Source organism: Chionomys nivalis, chromosome 6, assembly GCF_950005125.1.
Source record: "Chionomys nivalis chromosome 6, mChiNiv1.1, whole genome shotgun sequence".
Taxonomy (NCBI): domain Eukaryota; kingdom Metazoa; phylum Chordata; class Mammalia; order Rodentia; family Cricetidae; genus Chionomys; species Chionomys nivalis.
The window spans coordinates 42,512,471-42,528,970 of NC_080091.1; the positions used below are offsets into that span (position 1 = coordinate 42,512,471).

Here is a 16,500-nt window from a genome sequence, read left to right on the forward strand (position 1 = left end):
AAAGGAGGGAAGGAAAAAGAGGAAAGGGAGAAGGAAGGGAGGGGAGAAGGGAAGGAAAGGAGAGAGAGCAGAAGCCCTCCCTTAGCAGGGACGAAGCTCAGTCAACCTTCCTCAGAGAGCTCCCATGCAGGTGTCACATCTCACTTGTGAGTAGAAAGGTGGGCAGGACCGGTGATAACTTACCCCCAACCAAATTATCCAGCTCTGCCTTGTGGGGGTGCTGACTTTCCGCTCCCCAAAGGCGCGCTGGGCAGGGCATCCCCCCAACCCGCCCTGCAATTGTCAGACCAACCTACATCTTCTTAATAAAGGGACGCGACATCCTCCCAATCCCCCTAAGTCTCTCGTCCCGCCTCCATGTCCCTAATTGGAACACCTGGCCACCAAGGTGGCCTCCACTCAAGATAGGTGCTCTTCCCGGGTGGCGTCCCAGGCTTCAGAGGTGACCGCTGTGGCCTGGGCTCGGTGCATCAGCTCCACCTGCGCTGTGGTTGCGCGACCGGGGGCGGAGAGGCGCGCGGCGGAGGGAGGGGCCTGCGACACGGCCCGCCACGGCGCAGCCAAGCTCAGCGCTGCGCGCGTCCCCTTACCGCCGCTGCCGCCACCGCCAGGCGCCCGGACGCCGCGCGAACCAAGCGGCCGGGATGCGCGCCCCGGCCCCGGCCCGCCCCACGCTGCGGCCGCCGCCTGTCCGCCGCACGCTCGCTTGAGCGCGGCGCCCGACTGTCCCCGGCCACTCGGCCGCTATGCCCGCCCTCCCGGGCCCCGGCGGCCCGCGACCCTGCTAGGCTGCGGCGGCATGGCCCGTGCGCCCGGCGCGACCTCTGCGGATTGCATCGGTGTGCGGCGGCGGGGCATGCCCAGGGCACCGGGCGCGGCCTTCAATGGGCGAGGACACGGACACGCGGAAAATTAACCACAGCTTCCTGCGGGACCACAGCTATGTGACAGAAGGTAACGTACGTGTTGTCTGAGACCCCCTCCGGCCGGCCGCGGCGTGGGGATGCCGTCGCACCGAATGCCCTCCGAAGGTTTGGACCGCGCGCTGTGTGTCGTGTCCCCCCACCCCCACCCCACCCCGACCCCGGGCCGGGAGGGAGGGACCCAGGGGCTCCAACCGCTGCCCAGCGCCCTTCTCCGTGTCGCCCTCGGGAACACAGCTGTCCTTCCCCCGCCGGGTGGCACTGGATCGGGCCCTGACTATCATTTACAAAGCCCAAGCCTGCAACAAATCTGATGTGGAAATCTCTGGGACGTGGAAAGGCTTAAAAATCCTTCATTTGCCCTTTCAGCCTGACCAGAGCCCGCAGAAATTTCTAGACTGCCCATTCCCTGGAGAGAGACCCAGGGGGAAAAATTCTATTGCCAGATCCTCCAGGGTTCAGCTGCCCTGGCACCTCCCTGGCCTCCAGAGGCGGATCCCCTGTGTGGGAGGGGGAAGGAGGCTCGTTCCAGCTACTGTTGTATTCCTGGGTAGTGCTACTGAGACAGGAGCTGAGCCAGACCTTCATGGTTTTCCGGAAAAAGTGGGGCATGCTACCCCAAACAGGCTCTGCGTTTAAAACCCCCTAAGTTGGCCCTGTGCGTCAGTCCCCACCAAAGGCTGGTGGGATGCAGAGGATAAGTGCCCTTTGCTAATATGACAGTAACTTCCGGGGTCCCCAGGCCCTGCCTCGCAGCAGAAACGATGGGGACAGCTCGAGCTCGCAGCTAGGGGCTGGAGGAGTTAATCGTCTGCAGTGGGAGAACTAGACCTGGCCACAGCGGCCCACGGGCACCCTGGTGCTGGATACCTTCCCGGGCAGTGTAGGCGCCTCCTGCTCCGGTGCTGCGGGCCTCACCGGGAGGTGTCTAGGGCTTAGGCAGGTGGCTGCCCCCGGTGGGAGGGCTCCTGGCACTGAGACTCGGGGACCGGTGTACATAGGTTCCTGATCCAAGGAACCTGCGTGGGCCTGGTCTCCCCCGTGCCTAGCTCTGCCGGAAATGAGGCGGGCGCGGCGACTCCCTGCGGGTGCGCGGACCCGGGAGGCAGAGGCTAGGTGTGCGACCCAGGCGTGTGGATGCTGAGGGCGGTGCTCCGCGCTCCGGGGAGAACCGCTGAGTCACGCGTTGCCGCGCGGTGTGCGGGGAGAGGGGGCAGGGCTGTCAGGCCCGGGCTGGGTGGCGGCACTGCCCTATCTCGGCTTTCGGAGGCCCCTGGTGCAGAACTCAGTCCTTTGTCGCCCGTGGGTGTTGCGGAGGAGGGTCGCACTTCGTGAAGATGATCTTCTGCTCACAGCCTGCCTAGTGGCAGAAGGCAGCCTGTGTTCCTGGCGGGGCTTGGGAGCTTCTTGGCAGGGAGTCGCACGCAGGGCCAGTGTTGGTCGGGCTTTCTTGGGGAAAGCCTTAGTTTTTATTTTTCACCTGCACACTGGGGATGAGTCAATGGTCCTCAGAGCTTATGTGTATCAAACACAAAATTCATGATGCCCACCGCACGGAGGAGCAGACAGTTCAAAGTGTCGCTCTCATCCGCATCCTACTTCCTCTTCCTTAATAAAATCACCTGGGCAGGGTCTGCAGGAGGAGGAAGGACTTTCAGGGTTCAGCAGCTCTTGCTGCTACTGCTGAGATCCCCTGAATCTTCAGGTTCCAACGCTGGGGCTGGATACCCTCGTCCATCCCGTGTTCTATCTAGCAAGGAACCCTGTGGCCTGTGGGGGAATCTCATGTGCCTTGTTTTATCTGTACAATGGGAGGGAACAAGACCCTCCCCTCAAGCCTTCAGGCTATGAGAACTGGGTGAAGACGGTGAGGAGGGGCTACCTTCGATCTGTAAATGGTGATTGGCAGCTGAAATGTATTGAGCACCTCTTGTGTCCCAGGGCCAGGTGCAAGTCTCCTCATGAACTCTGGGCATCGAGCAGTAGGGGGCTCAGGCAAGGAGGAACCCCATCAGATATCCCTACCCTTCCAGGGATGTTTAATGAGTGAGGCACCTCTAGACTCTTTCTGGAAGGTGATGAAAATTGCGGTCTCTCTAAATAAGGACAGGACCCCATACACACACATCCCAGTCACCCTAGAGTCCCGACTGGGTTATGCTCGAGTTCAAGGTCAGGCGCAGATTTGTCAGCTGGCAGACTGACTTGTGTTCAGGTTCTGTGTATGGTTTACCACCTGCTGAGCTTCCCTGATGAGTCATGAAACATCCCTGGACTTCAGTTAGCTGCTCTATAAAGGGAAAAGTCACAGTGACCTCTATCTCAGGATCGTTGAGATGACCGTGGTCCTGAGAGTGTAAAGTGCTCACAGAGAGGACTGGGCATCCTGGAGGCATTTCATAAATCACACCAGCTTCTTGTCCTAGGAGTGGATTTTGAGACTCTGTAAAAACCCAGGTGTTTGCCTTCCCATCCTATGTGGAGGTAGGTCCTTGCTCACTTATCCACTCCAGCCATGCGATTTATAGCTATTCCTTAAGCCAGCACTGGTCCTGCACATTTTCTGACTCAGGGGCATTGCCGTATCTCTCTGTTCTCTCTGGAATAACCCTCACCCCTTTCTCAATCCCCAGTCCAGTGTCATCTTTGCTAGTGAGAACCCTGTCTAAGTTCCTAGTAAATCCTAACTGTCCTTAGAACAGAGTTCTGTTAGCCACTCCTACTGTGGTGAATTGAATGAAAATGGGCCCCATAGGCTCTCATTCGAATGCTTAGTAGTCCAGGAGTGGAACTGTGTAATAGAATTAGAAGGATTAAGAGGTGTGGCCTTGTTGGAGGAAGTGTATGCCTGAAGGTGAGCTTTGAGGTTTCGAAAGTCCATGCCAGACCCTTCTCCATCTCTGCCTGCAGATCAGGATGTAGCTATCAACTGCTTCCCCAGCAACATTTCTTCCATGTTTCCCGCCATGAGGATAACAGACTAAGTAAGCATTTGAAACTGCAAGCAAGGCCCTAGTTAAAGGGCTTCTCTGATAAGAGTTGCCATGGTCATAGTGTCTCTCTGTAGCAAAGAACAACAGCTAAGTCAGAGGTTGGGACAAGGGAGCAAAGTATTGCTGTGATAGGCTTCTCCATGCTGTTTGTTAGAGGAATATGGAGGACTTTGGGGCTTTGCTCTAGAAAAGTAGTTGAACACTTCAAGCAGGGCTTAATGGTCCGTCCTAGTAGGGACATGGAAGATAATGCTGAGGGCAGTGAGAACTGCAGGGGCTCAGCTCAAGAGGTTTCAGAGGGGGAGAATATTGTTAGCAAGTGGCCAAAAAGACCATTCTTGTGATATTTTGGCGAAGAATGGGGCTGCTTTTTGCTCTTTTCTTAAAAGTCTGCCTGAAGCTAAATTGAAGAGTTTTTGGTTTAATGGTGTTTGCAGAGGAGGTTTCAAGACATCCAGTGTTGACTCTGTCCTGTGGTTATTAGTAATCACTCTTATGCAGACCTATCATGAGAAGAAGCAAGCTGGATGAAGAAAAATACAAAATGTACAGTTTGAGGAGAAAAGAAGCATCAGGAGTGTAACTGACCCAAGTGACATTTTCAAGGAGATTAACAGTTTAAAGAAAAGCCTGATGCTAAATGGAGTGAAGGGAGTGATGACCTCAGGGCAAGTCCCCGCTCAGCTAAGGTTCCAGTCTGTGGAAAGGAATTAAGGAAAAACATAAGCACAGAAGGAAGCAACAACAGAGAGCTGATGCAAAGGTAACTGAACAAGGGAACCAAGATCCAGCCCCATCCAGCTGTAGACTTTGGCACTTCCACTGGTTCTGGTTTTAGAGTCAAGGACACAAGAAAAGCGTTGTGGAATCCTCCTCCATGGCTAAGGAAAGCAGCTGAGGCCAGGTGTGTGTCAGGGGTGTCCCCATGGAGCAGGCCAGCATAGGTCACTGCTTGACGTTGTGAATGAGAAGCCTGGATCACCTTAGAAACCCTGAGATGTTGGAGATGCCGGAGTTATACCTGCTGAGGAAAACTGCAGGCTGGGAGTGAAACCAGCTCAAGAGAGAGAGAGAGAGAGAGAGAGAGAGAGAGAGAGAGAGAGAGAGAGAGGTGTGTAGTTGGAGTTCTGAGGAGCACTTTGACGTTGAATGTAGAGATTTAGAATTTGGAGTTGGCCCCTCTGATTTTCTGTCTTGCTTTGGTCTGGTATTTCCTCATTATGCTCTTTCTTCCCTTTTGGAATCAATGATCTCCCCACCTCACTCAATACCAGCAATATCTCAGTTCTTTTGCTAACCAAGGGTGTGCCTGTTGCCCAAAGAAGAAATTGGATCCGTTGGAACTGGAGTTACACATGATTCTGAGCTCTATATGGGTTCTGGAAATTGAACCCAGATCCTCTAGAAGAACCAAAAGTGCTCTTTACTGATGATTTATTGCTCCAGCCCCATATTTATTTGTTCTTTTGGGGGATAGGATCTTCCTGGAATTTATTGTTAGGCCTGACTGATGTGCCAGTGAACTCCAGGAATTCAACTGTCTTTACCTCCTAATGCTGGGGTTACATGTGTGTGCTCCTATGCTGGGCTTTTTATGTCGCTTCTGGAGATTGAACACAGACCCTCAGTTTGCATGGTGGCCACTTTATTGACTGGATCATCTTTCTAGCTCCTATATTCAGTCCCCCCCCCCCTAATTCTGGAGGTCTCTCTACAGACTATCTGGGTCCCAGACCCCTTGCCCAGGGTACATTGTACCGAGACCCTGCTCCGGATGACCTGATGCCATGACTCCTTTCTTTGGGTCAGCCTGACTCGAGTTACTGAGATGAAAAGTCATAGATTTGTGTTGGTGTAGAGACCTCAATTGTTCGGAGGAGAAGGGCTTCGCCAGCCATGTGGCCACTCGCTAGTTAGCCATCCGTGTGGAGAAATCTCAGTTCCACCTTCTCTTCTAAAGTAAGAAAGGCAGATTCAATGACCTGCAAGTTCCCTTCTCATTTAGTGTTCTCTGAGTCTAAAGTCAGAGCCAGTTTTATCTCTTTTTTTCTGGGCATATTCTCCGTATCCTTCATTGGCCAGGACTAGCCTCCAAGCCGAACACCTGCCATTGTGTGGCATTCAGCTGTGCCCGCGTGCAAAAGATCATTCTAACTGGGTTTGTTGGATATTTATACCCTCAGTAGAGGGGTGGGGGGGCCACAAGACCCTCATCTGAGTATCCAGCTGCTCCCTATCCCCTCACACACCCCCTTGATGTGCATTAGAATACCTTGGGTGGGTTTTTTAGTGAATGCTTTGGACTGAACTCAGCTCTGTTGAGGGCTGGTGTGGTCCTTGGTTGTGGGTGCAGGGCACAGAGAAAAGAAATAGAAGCTTGTAGGGTGGTGGAAGGACTTGAGCCCAAGCAAGGGGGGCCTCTAGGATGGGGGAAAATGGGGATAAGTAATGAAGTAGGGCAGTGGAGGGATCTGAGCCTGAGAGAGGGGGCGGGGCTTCAGGATGGAGTACTCTGGGGAGTGTCTGTCTATCAGACATTTTAAAGAACTGCATATATCTCCCAAAGGATTCTGCTTGGCTCAGTTTTGAGATCAGTCCAAGACTCAGCTCTAGACTGAGTAGGATGGACATGACCAGGCTTGACCAGACCTAGCTCATCCATCCATTTTTCTCTTAATACATTGGCCAGCATATCTTCTGGGTTGTCCATAGAATGCAGTTGTGGTCCTTGGGGCAGGAGTTCAGCCTAGGGGCAGTCCCAGCAGTGACCAGTCGCTCTGTGTTCCACAGGGTAGGTGCTGAAGGAGCGTGGTCTCTTATTAGTTCCTGGAATTCCTCAGCCACCTTTCCTGGATGTAGGCATCTCTTTACCTGTGCCCATGTGTTCTGTGTGAGGTTAGAGTTGTCTGTCCTTCCAGAACTGCACTGGCTTTATAGTGGAGGGAATAAAGAGGCTAAAGTGAGCAGGGGTCTGGCCCGTGTGTGTCTAGCACATCCATCGAACAGCCAGTGTCTAGGCTGATCCCTCCAACATCCATCCAGCCTTCCCTTCAGTGCCTGTGCACCTGTGCGTTCTAGGAGACCATGTACAATGACTACTCTGATAAGTCCAAAGGTAATTTCATCATCCAACAGCTTCCAGAATGGAAGCAGGAGTTAGTTCTGGAGGATGAATGAAAGATAAAGTACATAGGAAGGGGTCCTTCTTGGCACGGCTTCTGATAGCCATCTTGGCACCCTGCATGGGTTGTGACTGCGAGCCTCCATTTGGTCTGTCTTAATACATGGGTCTGTTTTTAATATCAACAGTAATCTCATTATAGAAACAGGATTGAAGCTGCTTTTCTAACTTAGCATGAGGTCTTGTAGTTTTCCAGGCTCGGCTGCAGGGCTAGTCTCGTGGTGCATTGCCTGGGCGGCCATCAGGACCCTGCACTAAGCATGTGGGGTGGATCTAGCTGTGCTGTCTTGTCTTGAGATTTCCAAGCATTTCTCTGGTAACTGGAGTTCTAGGAAGGTTGGTGGCAGGACAGAGATGTCTAGGCCCGATGTCTACCCCAGCCCCTCTGTCAGGAAACCCAAAAGGAACCCTTTAACACTCAGGAGACTGAATTTAGGGAAGCTGGGAGGGGTTTTCACCAGCTTCTTCTTTGGAGAGCCCTCCCATGTCTCTTATGCCTCTTGCATCAAGGCTGTCTGGCTCTGGATTTTCCTCCATGATCCTGGCTGCTGCTTAGATCATTAGCCAGGAGGAGTGTACTGCTGCTCATGTACTGTCTGTCTCTATGAGCTCCCACTCATCACTGAGAAAATCATTCTCAGTCCACCAGGGCCTGGAGCCCAGGGGCCTCCTCCTAATTTATGTACAAATGAGATATGGCTGAAGCCAGAATTGCCCTCAGAACTCTCATCAAACTGGACAGCCAAAGTCCCACCCCTACCCATGGGGAAACTGAGTTTAGGTGAGGGCTTTGTGGTACATACATGCAGTCCAGGAAGAGCCAGTCTTTGCTGGATTTATGTTTCCCTTGCTTCTGTTGGAAAAGCTTAGCGAGTCTGGCCAGGCTCCATGGAGGGGAGCGTGCAGAGTCAGGGTCATGGCCTTCAGATCTCTCAGCCTCTCTGGGCCTCAGTGTCTCCATGCTACCTGGTATCTCAGGTGTGGTAATGCTCAAAGTGCCATGTGGATACTCCAGTTAAACTTGGGGAAGACAATCACCACTCTGGCTTCCCTAAACCCATGTCTAGACCTACCCTGCCCCATGTAGCCCAGGCTGGCCTCTGCCTCATGGTGTAGTGGAGGCTGACCTCAAATCCTGCCTGTATCTCTGTTGGTACAGACGCTACCGTCACACCTGTCTCCTGGTTTCCTTTTTTGAGCTGATCAGGCACAGCTGGTACTTTTATGCCTTTCTTCCGCCAAAACAAGTTCTGATGGATTCCCACACTGGCTCCCGGCTCTCACCTTCTTCCTCTAGATTTTGGGTTTTGTCCTTAAAGCTCCAGGAGCTAAGGGACATTTTGCCGAGAGCTGTTCTGGACCTTGGAAAGTGAGCAGTTTGCCAGGTGAAATGCTGGGGTTCCATGGAGAGGGTAGCAGGTGTGGAAGGTAGCAACTGGCAGAGGAAATGGGCGGAGAGGCTGCCCATGCCAGCAGTCTGTGAGCCTCTGTTCGGTCTGCCTTAATTTCTGGGTCTGTTTTTAATATCAACAGTAATCTCATTATAGAAACAGGACTGAAGCTGCTTCTCTAACTTAGCATGAGGTCATGTGGTTTTCCAGGCTTGGCTGCAGGGCTGGTCTTGTGGTGCATCCCTTGGGCGGCCATCAGGGCCCTGCACTAAGTGTGCAGGGCTTGGCTGCAGGGCTGGTCTCATGGTGCATCGTCTGGGCGATCGTCAGGACCCGGCACTAAGTGTGCAGGGCTTGGCTGCAGGGCTGCTTGGCTGCAGGGCTGGTCTCGTGGTGCATCCTCTGGGCGGTCATCAGGGCCCTGCACTAAGTGTGCAGGGCTTGGCTGCAGGGCTGGTTTCGTGGTGCATCCTCTGGGCGGTCATCAGGGCCCTGCACTAAGTGTGCAGGGCCGTTCTAGCTGTGCTGTCCTGAAATTTTCAAGCATTTCTCTGGGAACTGGAGTTCTAGGAAGGAAGTTCAAGGAGCTGTGGCTTGGAACAGGCTCCTTTCCTTCACTGTCCAGGGTTGTGGACCTCACATGACCACTCTGCCCCCCTACATCAGTGGTTCTCAACTTGTGACCTGTGAAACCCTTTGGGGAATCACATAGCAGGAATTTACATGATGATTTATAACAGTAGCAAAATTACAGTTATGAAGTAACCACGAAATAACTCATGGACGGGGTCACCCCAACATGAGGAACTGATGCAGATTAGGAAGGTTGAGACCCACTGCCCTACATGGCCCCTTGTAGTATGTCTGTATTGAAGGAGCCAACTCTGCCCCTCACTGAATCCAGATCTAAACAATGACATCCTGAGACATGAACCCTCAAGATAAAGGCCTTTAAGAAACCAAGGGTGTGGACGTGGGATAGGGAGAAGGGACACCCACCTATTCCTTTCCCCACACATGTGAGGCAAGCGCTCCACCACTGAGCCACACCCCAGCTTTCTATTTTGAGACAGTTCACCAAGTTGCCCAGATGGGCCTTGAACTCTCATCCGTCCTGACTCAGCCTCTGGGGTAGCTGGGCATCTTTGACTCTAGAGTCCCAACTTTAAACGTCACACTCTGAAGGCAGGTGGGAGAATGGTCCCAGCTTTCTTCCAGGTTCTCCCTTTGGTAATCACCTGCGAATTCTGCCCTGGCATAGAAAGGCCATGGCCTGCAGCTGAGGACCCCATCCCCGGTGACATAACCCGCACTGCCCAGCCTGAGCCTGTGGGCAGCCTTTGTTCTGCCACAATAGGCCATTCAGCCCCTGTCCAGGAGGACAATGGCCCTGCTGTGTTAGGATCAGGGCTACCATGGCTCTTTGGGTGTGTCCTGTTCCCTGGGAAGCAGGCAACTGTCTTCTGGGCTCAGAAGAGGAGTACAGACACGGCCAGGCACAAACACTGACTGTGGACTGGCTGTCCTGCCTGAAGGATTCTAAAGCCTCATAGCCTAGTAGATGATGCTCAACCTGCAGCTTCTGTAGACCCTGCCTCCCCTCCCCTTGGCACTGCAGGGACCCTGTCTCCAAGGAGCCCAGAACTGCCAAGTTGCACAGACGGCTCAAACTCAACCTCCTAAAGCATAGTGTGTAATCAGAAGTGAGCAGGCCAGCTGTCCCTGCCGTGGTGGTCCCAGTTACTAAATGTGGTGGCCAGGCCTGTGGGCAGATGGCCTGCCTGCATTTAAACTCCAGTTTTGCTCTTCATGAAACTCAAGATGCCAGGCAGGTGCCCACACCCCCGTCTCCCCCTCTGTAAAATGGGGGTATGTGGAACACCCAGTAAGATGCCCAGCATCCTTTCTGCTCAATGTGTGGCCACTTAGAATTCTGTGGCCATTGAACTCTAAAGGCGCTCTCCATGTTTTCAAAGCACAGGGGCTGCCGACCACCAGGGCTTCAGTTGGAGGTTTTTGAAATGTGCAGAAGCCGCACAATTGTCCCCCAAAACTTCTCGCACAGACTGACTTAGCTCTGGTTGTGAGGCCCGTACCGCACATCTGACTGGGCCTCTCTCAGGTGTTTCCCGATCCAGGCGGGGCAGCTCTCCATTTCCAAACTGCCGACCTGCTGAAGGTGCTTGATGTGGCTCTGTAAGGATCATGGTGCCACCTCCACCACTGACTCTGGTTCGTGCCCAGTGACTGGACGGCTGGCCCGTCACCAGGAGCTGGTTCAGACCTGCTTAGTGACTAAAGGGGTTCTCTGCTAGGCCACGCCTGGTGACAGCGTAGGAGATGAGGGAGAGTGAGTGTGGTTGACTTCCTCTTGAGGTGTGGCGAGTGCTGTGTGGGGTGACACATGGGACAGGCCTCCAGGGCCTGGCATAGTGGGGACGAACCATCTTCCTCCCCAGGGTGAGGGCAGGACAAGGACCGCTGTCATGGCTACCTGTGTGTGTCCTGCTGCTGCTGGGATATCCTCGCCCCAGAACCGTCACTGCGTGGGGAATCAGCACTCTGAGAGCCGCAGATGGGCTCCTGGGGTATGGATGCCGAGGACTCCCCATTCCAGAATGTAGTGATACCATTGTTAATCTCAGTTCCATAGAAGCCACAGACCGGCGGCAGAATACCATGGCTGCCTATGTCCTGATCAAGTCCCTTATTGTCGTTCCTTTTGCTGTGATAAAACATTCTGAGAGGGCTGGAGAGATGGCTCAGAGGTTAAGAGCATTGCCTGCTCTTCCAAAGGTCCTGAGTTCAATTCCCAGCAACCACATGGTGGCTCACAACCATCTGTAATGAGGTCTGGTGCCCTCTTCTGGCCTGCAGGCATACACACAGACAGAATATTGTATACATAATAAATAAATAATTAAAAAAAAACATTCTGAGAACCACTCAAGGGGACAGGGTTTATTCTCTGGCTCACAGTTCAAGGTACAGTTCACCTGGTGTGAAAATCAGGGCTGCGGGAGCTTGAAGTAGCTGGCCACATGGTGTCTACACTGAGAAGGGCGGTAAATGCTGGTGTACATTTAGTCCTTTTAACCCAATGTTGGTGCCTCATTCAGTCCAGGGCCCAGCCCATGAATGATCCCAGTCATGTTCAGGTGGGATCCCCTCAGTAACCCAATTAAGAAAGTCCCTCCCTTGGTTGTTCAGAGACCAGGACACCAGGTGATTCTAGATCCTGTGTAGTTGGCAGTTAACTGATGATCACAGTTGTGGCTGGCTTGTTGGTGGTCAGCATGATAGGGGGAGCATCCAGGCCTTCCTATCTGTCATGCTCCTCCATCCCTTTTATTCTTTGAGGTGGTTTCTAAATACAACTCGCTGGCCTCTGAGACGTTTTGGCTCACAAGGGACACTTTTCACTCCACCTACATTCCATTGGCTGGAGCTGTAAGGGGAGCTGAACACTGGAGTCCATGGTTAGGTAGCCCAGGGACGATGCTAGTATTAAGAGAGTGTGGATCTTGGTGGGGCAGCCATATTTGCCACATGACCTGACCAAACAAAACCCATGCTTTTCCTCTCAAAGGCCCTGTTGAGGATTCCTTACCTCTGGGTATGGTGACACACTCCTTTAATTCCAGCACTCTGGAGGCAGAGGCAGGAGGAGCTCTGTGAGTTTGGGGCCAGCCTGGTCTACACAGTTCCAGGATAGCTAAAGCTACATAGACCTATCTAACCTGCCCCTCCAAAAGAATCCCACTAGGTACCCTCACCTCAAACCCTGCTGGTCTCTGCCCCTGCCTCAGTGCACGGTGATGAGGGGCCAGAGCGGAGATACAGAAAAGTACCTCGGGAGGTCAGGGATGTCTGAGCTGAGGGCTGGAGGGTTGAGCCCGGCTGCAGGATGATGTGGACACAGGCATTGGATGCATGGGCGTGAAGGTTGGGAGGGGCATCCTTGCAGGAGCAGTTTGTGGGATCGTGAGGTGTAGATTGGGGGGAGGGTGTAGGAGAGAGACTTGTGAACGGCTTTAAATGTCCCTAATAAGGAGTTTGGATTTCAAACTGTCAACCTTGAGGAGTCACATAGAGGTGGCTCAGTCCTTGCTGAAAAGCATTTTAAATTCTGTTACAGTGTCACGAAATATATGTGCACGTATAAGAAGGTCAGAAAATATAGGAAGAAAGGAAGTCCTACTCCTGAAAGAAGTTTGGGCTATTTTCCTTTATGTGGATATATATATATATATATATATATATTCTCCTCTATCTACCTCCCTATCACCTATTAGCTGTCTATCTATCATCCATATCTGTCTGTCCATCCATCCATCCTTCCATCACCTGTCTATTATAACTAGCAATGTTTTTTTCTGTCTCTCCAGTCTGTCTAAACTGAAACATGCTTCTTTTTTGGTCATTTATCAAGTGCTCATGCTGAGTTTTGCTTTTTAAGATTTCCCTTAATAACACACCTTGACAGTTCTCGTGTTAGAAGGGGCACAGTCTTCTGTCCGTGCCTGCAGATGTGGCCATAGGAAAGTGTTGGAAGGCAGCTTAAACAGTAGCGGTGTACCTGCCCACAGTACTGGACATGACAAGTCCAAGGTTAAGGTGTTGGGAGGACTGGCTCCTCCAAAAGCTGCCCTCCTTGGCCTCTGGACAGGGCCTTCTCCCGACGTCCTCATGTGGTTGTCTCTCTGTGCTGTGTCCTTGCAAGGACATTGGGCACATTGGATTAGGGCTGACCTAGAAGAGCATATTTTACCTCAGCCACCTCTTTAAGAAATCTGTCTCTAAATGCAGGCACCCTCTGAAGGCCTGGGGCAGAGCACAAGGCTTTAACATATGAATTATTAGGACTTCGTTGCCACTGGTAGGGCTCTTCCTCGGAATTTTAATGACTTGCGGGCTAGCGGGTGTTGTGGAAGCGCCATCTGCTAGGAGTCATGCAGGCCTCCGTGAAGGGCTTCTCTCACTGGATACTGTTCGGGAATACCTTCATGGACCCCCGCTTTCCCCAGGAATCTCACTCAGCAGTTCCCCCAGAGCCTGCTCCAGTCAAACCCCCCACACCTGCCAACATGGCAATAAAGAGGCGGCGTTCTGAAGTGGCTGTGGAGAGGCGAGGCATCCTCGCAGGTGCTTCCTCACCGTGGTGTCCACTCAGCTGTGAGATCATGCACACTCTCCTCGCCTGTCCGTCTGGTCACCTATCACCTCGGCTGCAAACACAGCTCCTTGCTTTCTTATTTGCTCCTCGTGGTATCTGATTTTAGATGGTCACTCATGTTGCTGTCTTCTTCTGAGGAAAACCAATAGAACACAGAGGAGGTGACTGTGTGGTGACTCTGTGTGGCTTTGAAGGCTGGCTATGCGTCAAGCCAGGGATTGCTCTTTGTGGTTGTTGGGTTTTTGAAGCAGCCATTTTGGGAGGAAGCCCAAGCAGTTTGTGGAGGCTCAAGTGGAAAGGAGCCAGGGCTTCTGGCAAAGCCAGCATCTAGGGCCACTGTGCCTGTGGGTGAGTGACCACTACATGAGTAGTGAAGGCCCTGCAGGAAAATCAGCTGTGTGGGAGGGAAGAGTGGCCCCTGAGACCTGCCCAGACAACAGATAAATTCAGAGTGACAGATACCTGACCAGTCATGAGTTCTCATACCGAATCCCCAGTCCTGCCCCTCTGTCTCCTCCCACTTGGGCAATAATGTGTGTGGTCTGTCTGTGGCCCTGGTGGTTCTTCATGCAACCCCTTCCCCCACTTCTTTCTTCACTTGTGTTAGATTCTGTCTATTTCTGGTGCTGATAACTGCGAAACCCAGGCAAAATACTCAGCTCCCCTAGGGAGAGGTGAGCTACCTGAGGCAGTAAGACCGGAGTCCAGCAACTTTACTGCAAGAGCCAGGGGTCCTGTCTCACACCCTGGCATCAGACACCATGCCCACTGGCTATGTCTGCCACCTCTGTACCCAGTTTGACACCTACTATCTACTAGGTCCCAAAACATGTGTCTGAGGAAGTGAGTGAACACATGGCTCCTTCTCACACCTGGCTCCTCACACACCTGGCTCCTCACACACCTGGCTCCTCACACACCTGGCTCCTCTCACACCTGCCCTTAGCAGTGCAGGCGACCTAATTACCAAGTGTCACACTTGCCCCCGGCCTAATCCTCCAGGACAAGCAGTTGTTCATTTATACGTGAAGTTTTGGTAAGTGAGGATTTCATATGTATGTATGTATTATGTATATGGTTTTCCAAGACAGGGTTTCTCTGTGTAGCTTTGAAGCCTGTCCTGGAACTCGCTCTGTGGATTGGGCTGGCCTTGAACTCAACTCACAGAGATCCACCTGCCTCTGCCTCCCAGTGCTGGGATTAAAGGCGTGCGCCACCACTGCCCAGGGAGAATTTCCTTTATAAGGCTTAAATACCACAGTCCTGGACAGCTGTTCAGAGCCTCTCAGCAGTGTGGGAACTGAATCGTAGCATTAGAACATCCAACTTCGGAGGGCTCCTCGGGCCCTGGGCATAGACAACCTTTTGGGCCATTGTGCCACTTCTCTGGAGGAATGTTTGTGTCCTCTGCAAGTTCCTGTTCAGTCCAAATCTCTGTGCAAGAGCCTTGCGGGGCGTTTCAGTCACTAGGGTGGGGCCCTGATGAGTGGGTTAGTTCCCTAGAGGACTCCTTTGCACCTTGACTTGAGAACACAGTGAGGAGACGCTGAGAATCCAGAAGCCGTCACCAAATGGAGTATTGGCCTTGGCCTTCCAGACCCCAGACCCGTGAGAAGTAAGTGCCACCCAGGCTGTGGCATTTTGTTATTCCAGCCCGAGAGGACAGAAGCACTCCCCTGTGACAACCCCACCTGCTGCTTTACAAAGACAGCTAACTCAGAACAGGAATCGGCTGATGATTCCTGCAGTCAGCAGGGCCATAAGGAGAGATGTGCCGGGCTGGGAGATGTCCTAGCTTAGTGCTGGAACACTTGCTTCCGTGTGAGCCCTGAAGAGAGAAGGCTGCAAGCGGGACTGAGTAGGTCAGAGGCTCCGCCCGCTAAGGTGGATGATGGCCTCGAAGAGAACTCAGGGCTATAAAAAGGAAAATAGTGTGCCCCAAAGATGGAGGTACCCCCCAAGGAAGTGAGGCTGGGGAAAACTCAAATCCGGGGCTTTGGGTAGTCCAGGCTGGTATGCTTCTACTGAGCTCCACCCCCTCCAGGTTTAGTAACTTAAGGTACCCTTGAAGTGGAAAGTCACAGTTGGAACCTCACGTTGCTCTAGATTTTGAAAGGGGGTCCCCCCGGCATGGAAGGCCTTTTCCTCAGGTTCAACTGCCTGGGCTCCAACAAGCAGAAGCCGGTGTGGCTTGAACCACTGTCACAGTAAAAGGAAGAAAACACTTGACTTCTCGAAATCCCCAGTGTTTTCAAGTCTAGTGTCCTGAGCCAAGCACAGGGGCTGGGGTAGTAGTTGATGGTGCCAGCCTGCAGTCTCGAACCACCGGAGAGAGGGGCCTCTGGGCATGCCTGTGGGAGAGTATCGTGACTGGTGGGGGAAGAGCCTCTTAACCGTGGGCAGTTCCTGAGCAGGGCGTCCTGGACTGTATAAGATGGAACCAGCACTAGGAAGCCTTCGTGGCTCTCTGTTTCGTGGCTCTCTGTTTCGTGGCTCTGTGTTTCGTGGCTCTGTGTTTCGTGGCTGTGTCTGTGATATGACTAGCTCCTTGGAATTCCTACTGCCTCACCCTTTACCTGCGAGCAGGAATAAACTGTTTTGTCGGGGCATTTTATCCTAAGAACAGGAAAAGAAACTAAGCTGGTGGCTCACACCTGTCCTCTCAGCACTCTAGAGACTGAGGCAGGAGGATTGCTGTGAGCACAAGGCCAGGCTGGGTTACACAGATCTTTCTGGGCATCTACTCCACTTGCCCCCAATTACAGTGTCCTTAATAAATAGTGGCTTACTTACTAACTTCCCTGTACATTTTAAACAGTCGGGACGAGAGCTCGTA

The 16,500-nt window shown here is 52.7% G+C and overlaps 1 protein-coding gene across 2 annotated transcripts in view; it reads left to right on the forward strand.

The window, feature by feature from the left end:
• The first annotated feature begins 585 nt into the window (after positions 1–585).
• Positions 586–16,500, forward strand: part of Ppp2r2c (protein phosphatase 2 regulatory subunit Bgamma) — an 82,043-nt gene continuing 66,128 nt past the window's right edge. Inside the window, exon 1 of one of the 2 annotated variants that reach the window (XM_057772296.1) lies at positions 586–954. In XM_057772296.1, the coding sequence (XP_057628279.1) occupies positions 885–954 (70 nt within the window). In that variant the 5' untranslated portion in view covers positions 586–884. Of the gene's footprint in view, positions 1,032–16,500 lie in introns of both variants that reach the window. The other variant, XM_057772297.1, reaches the window with a different exon arrangement.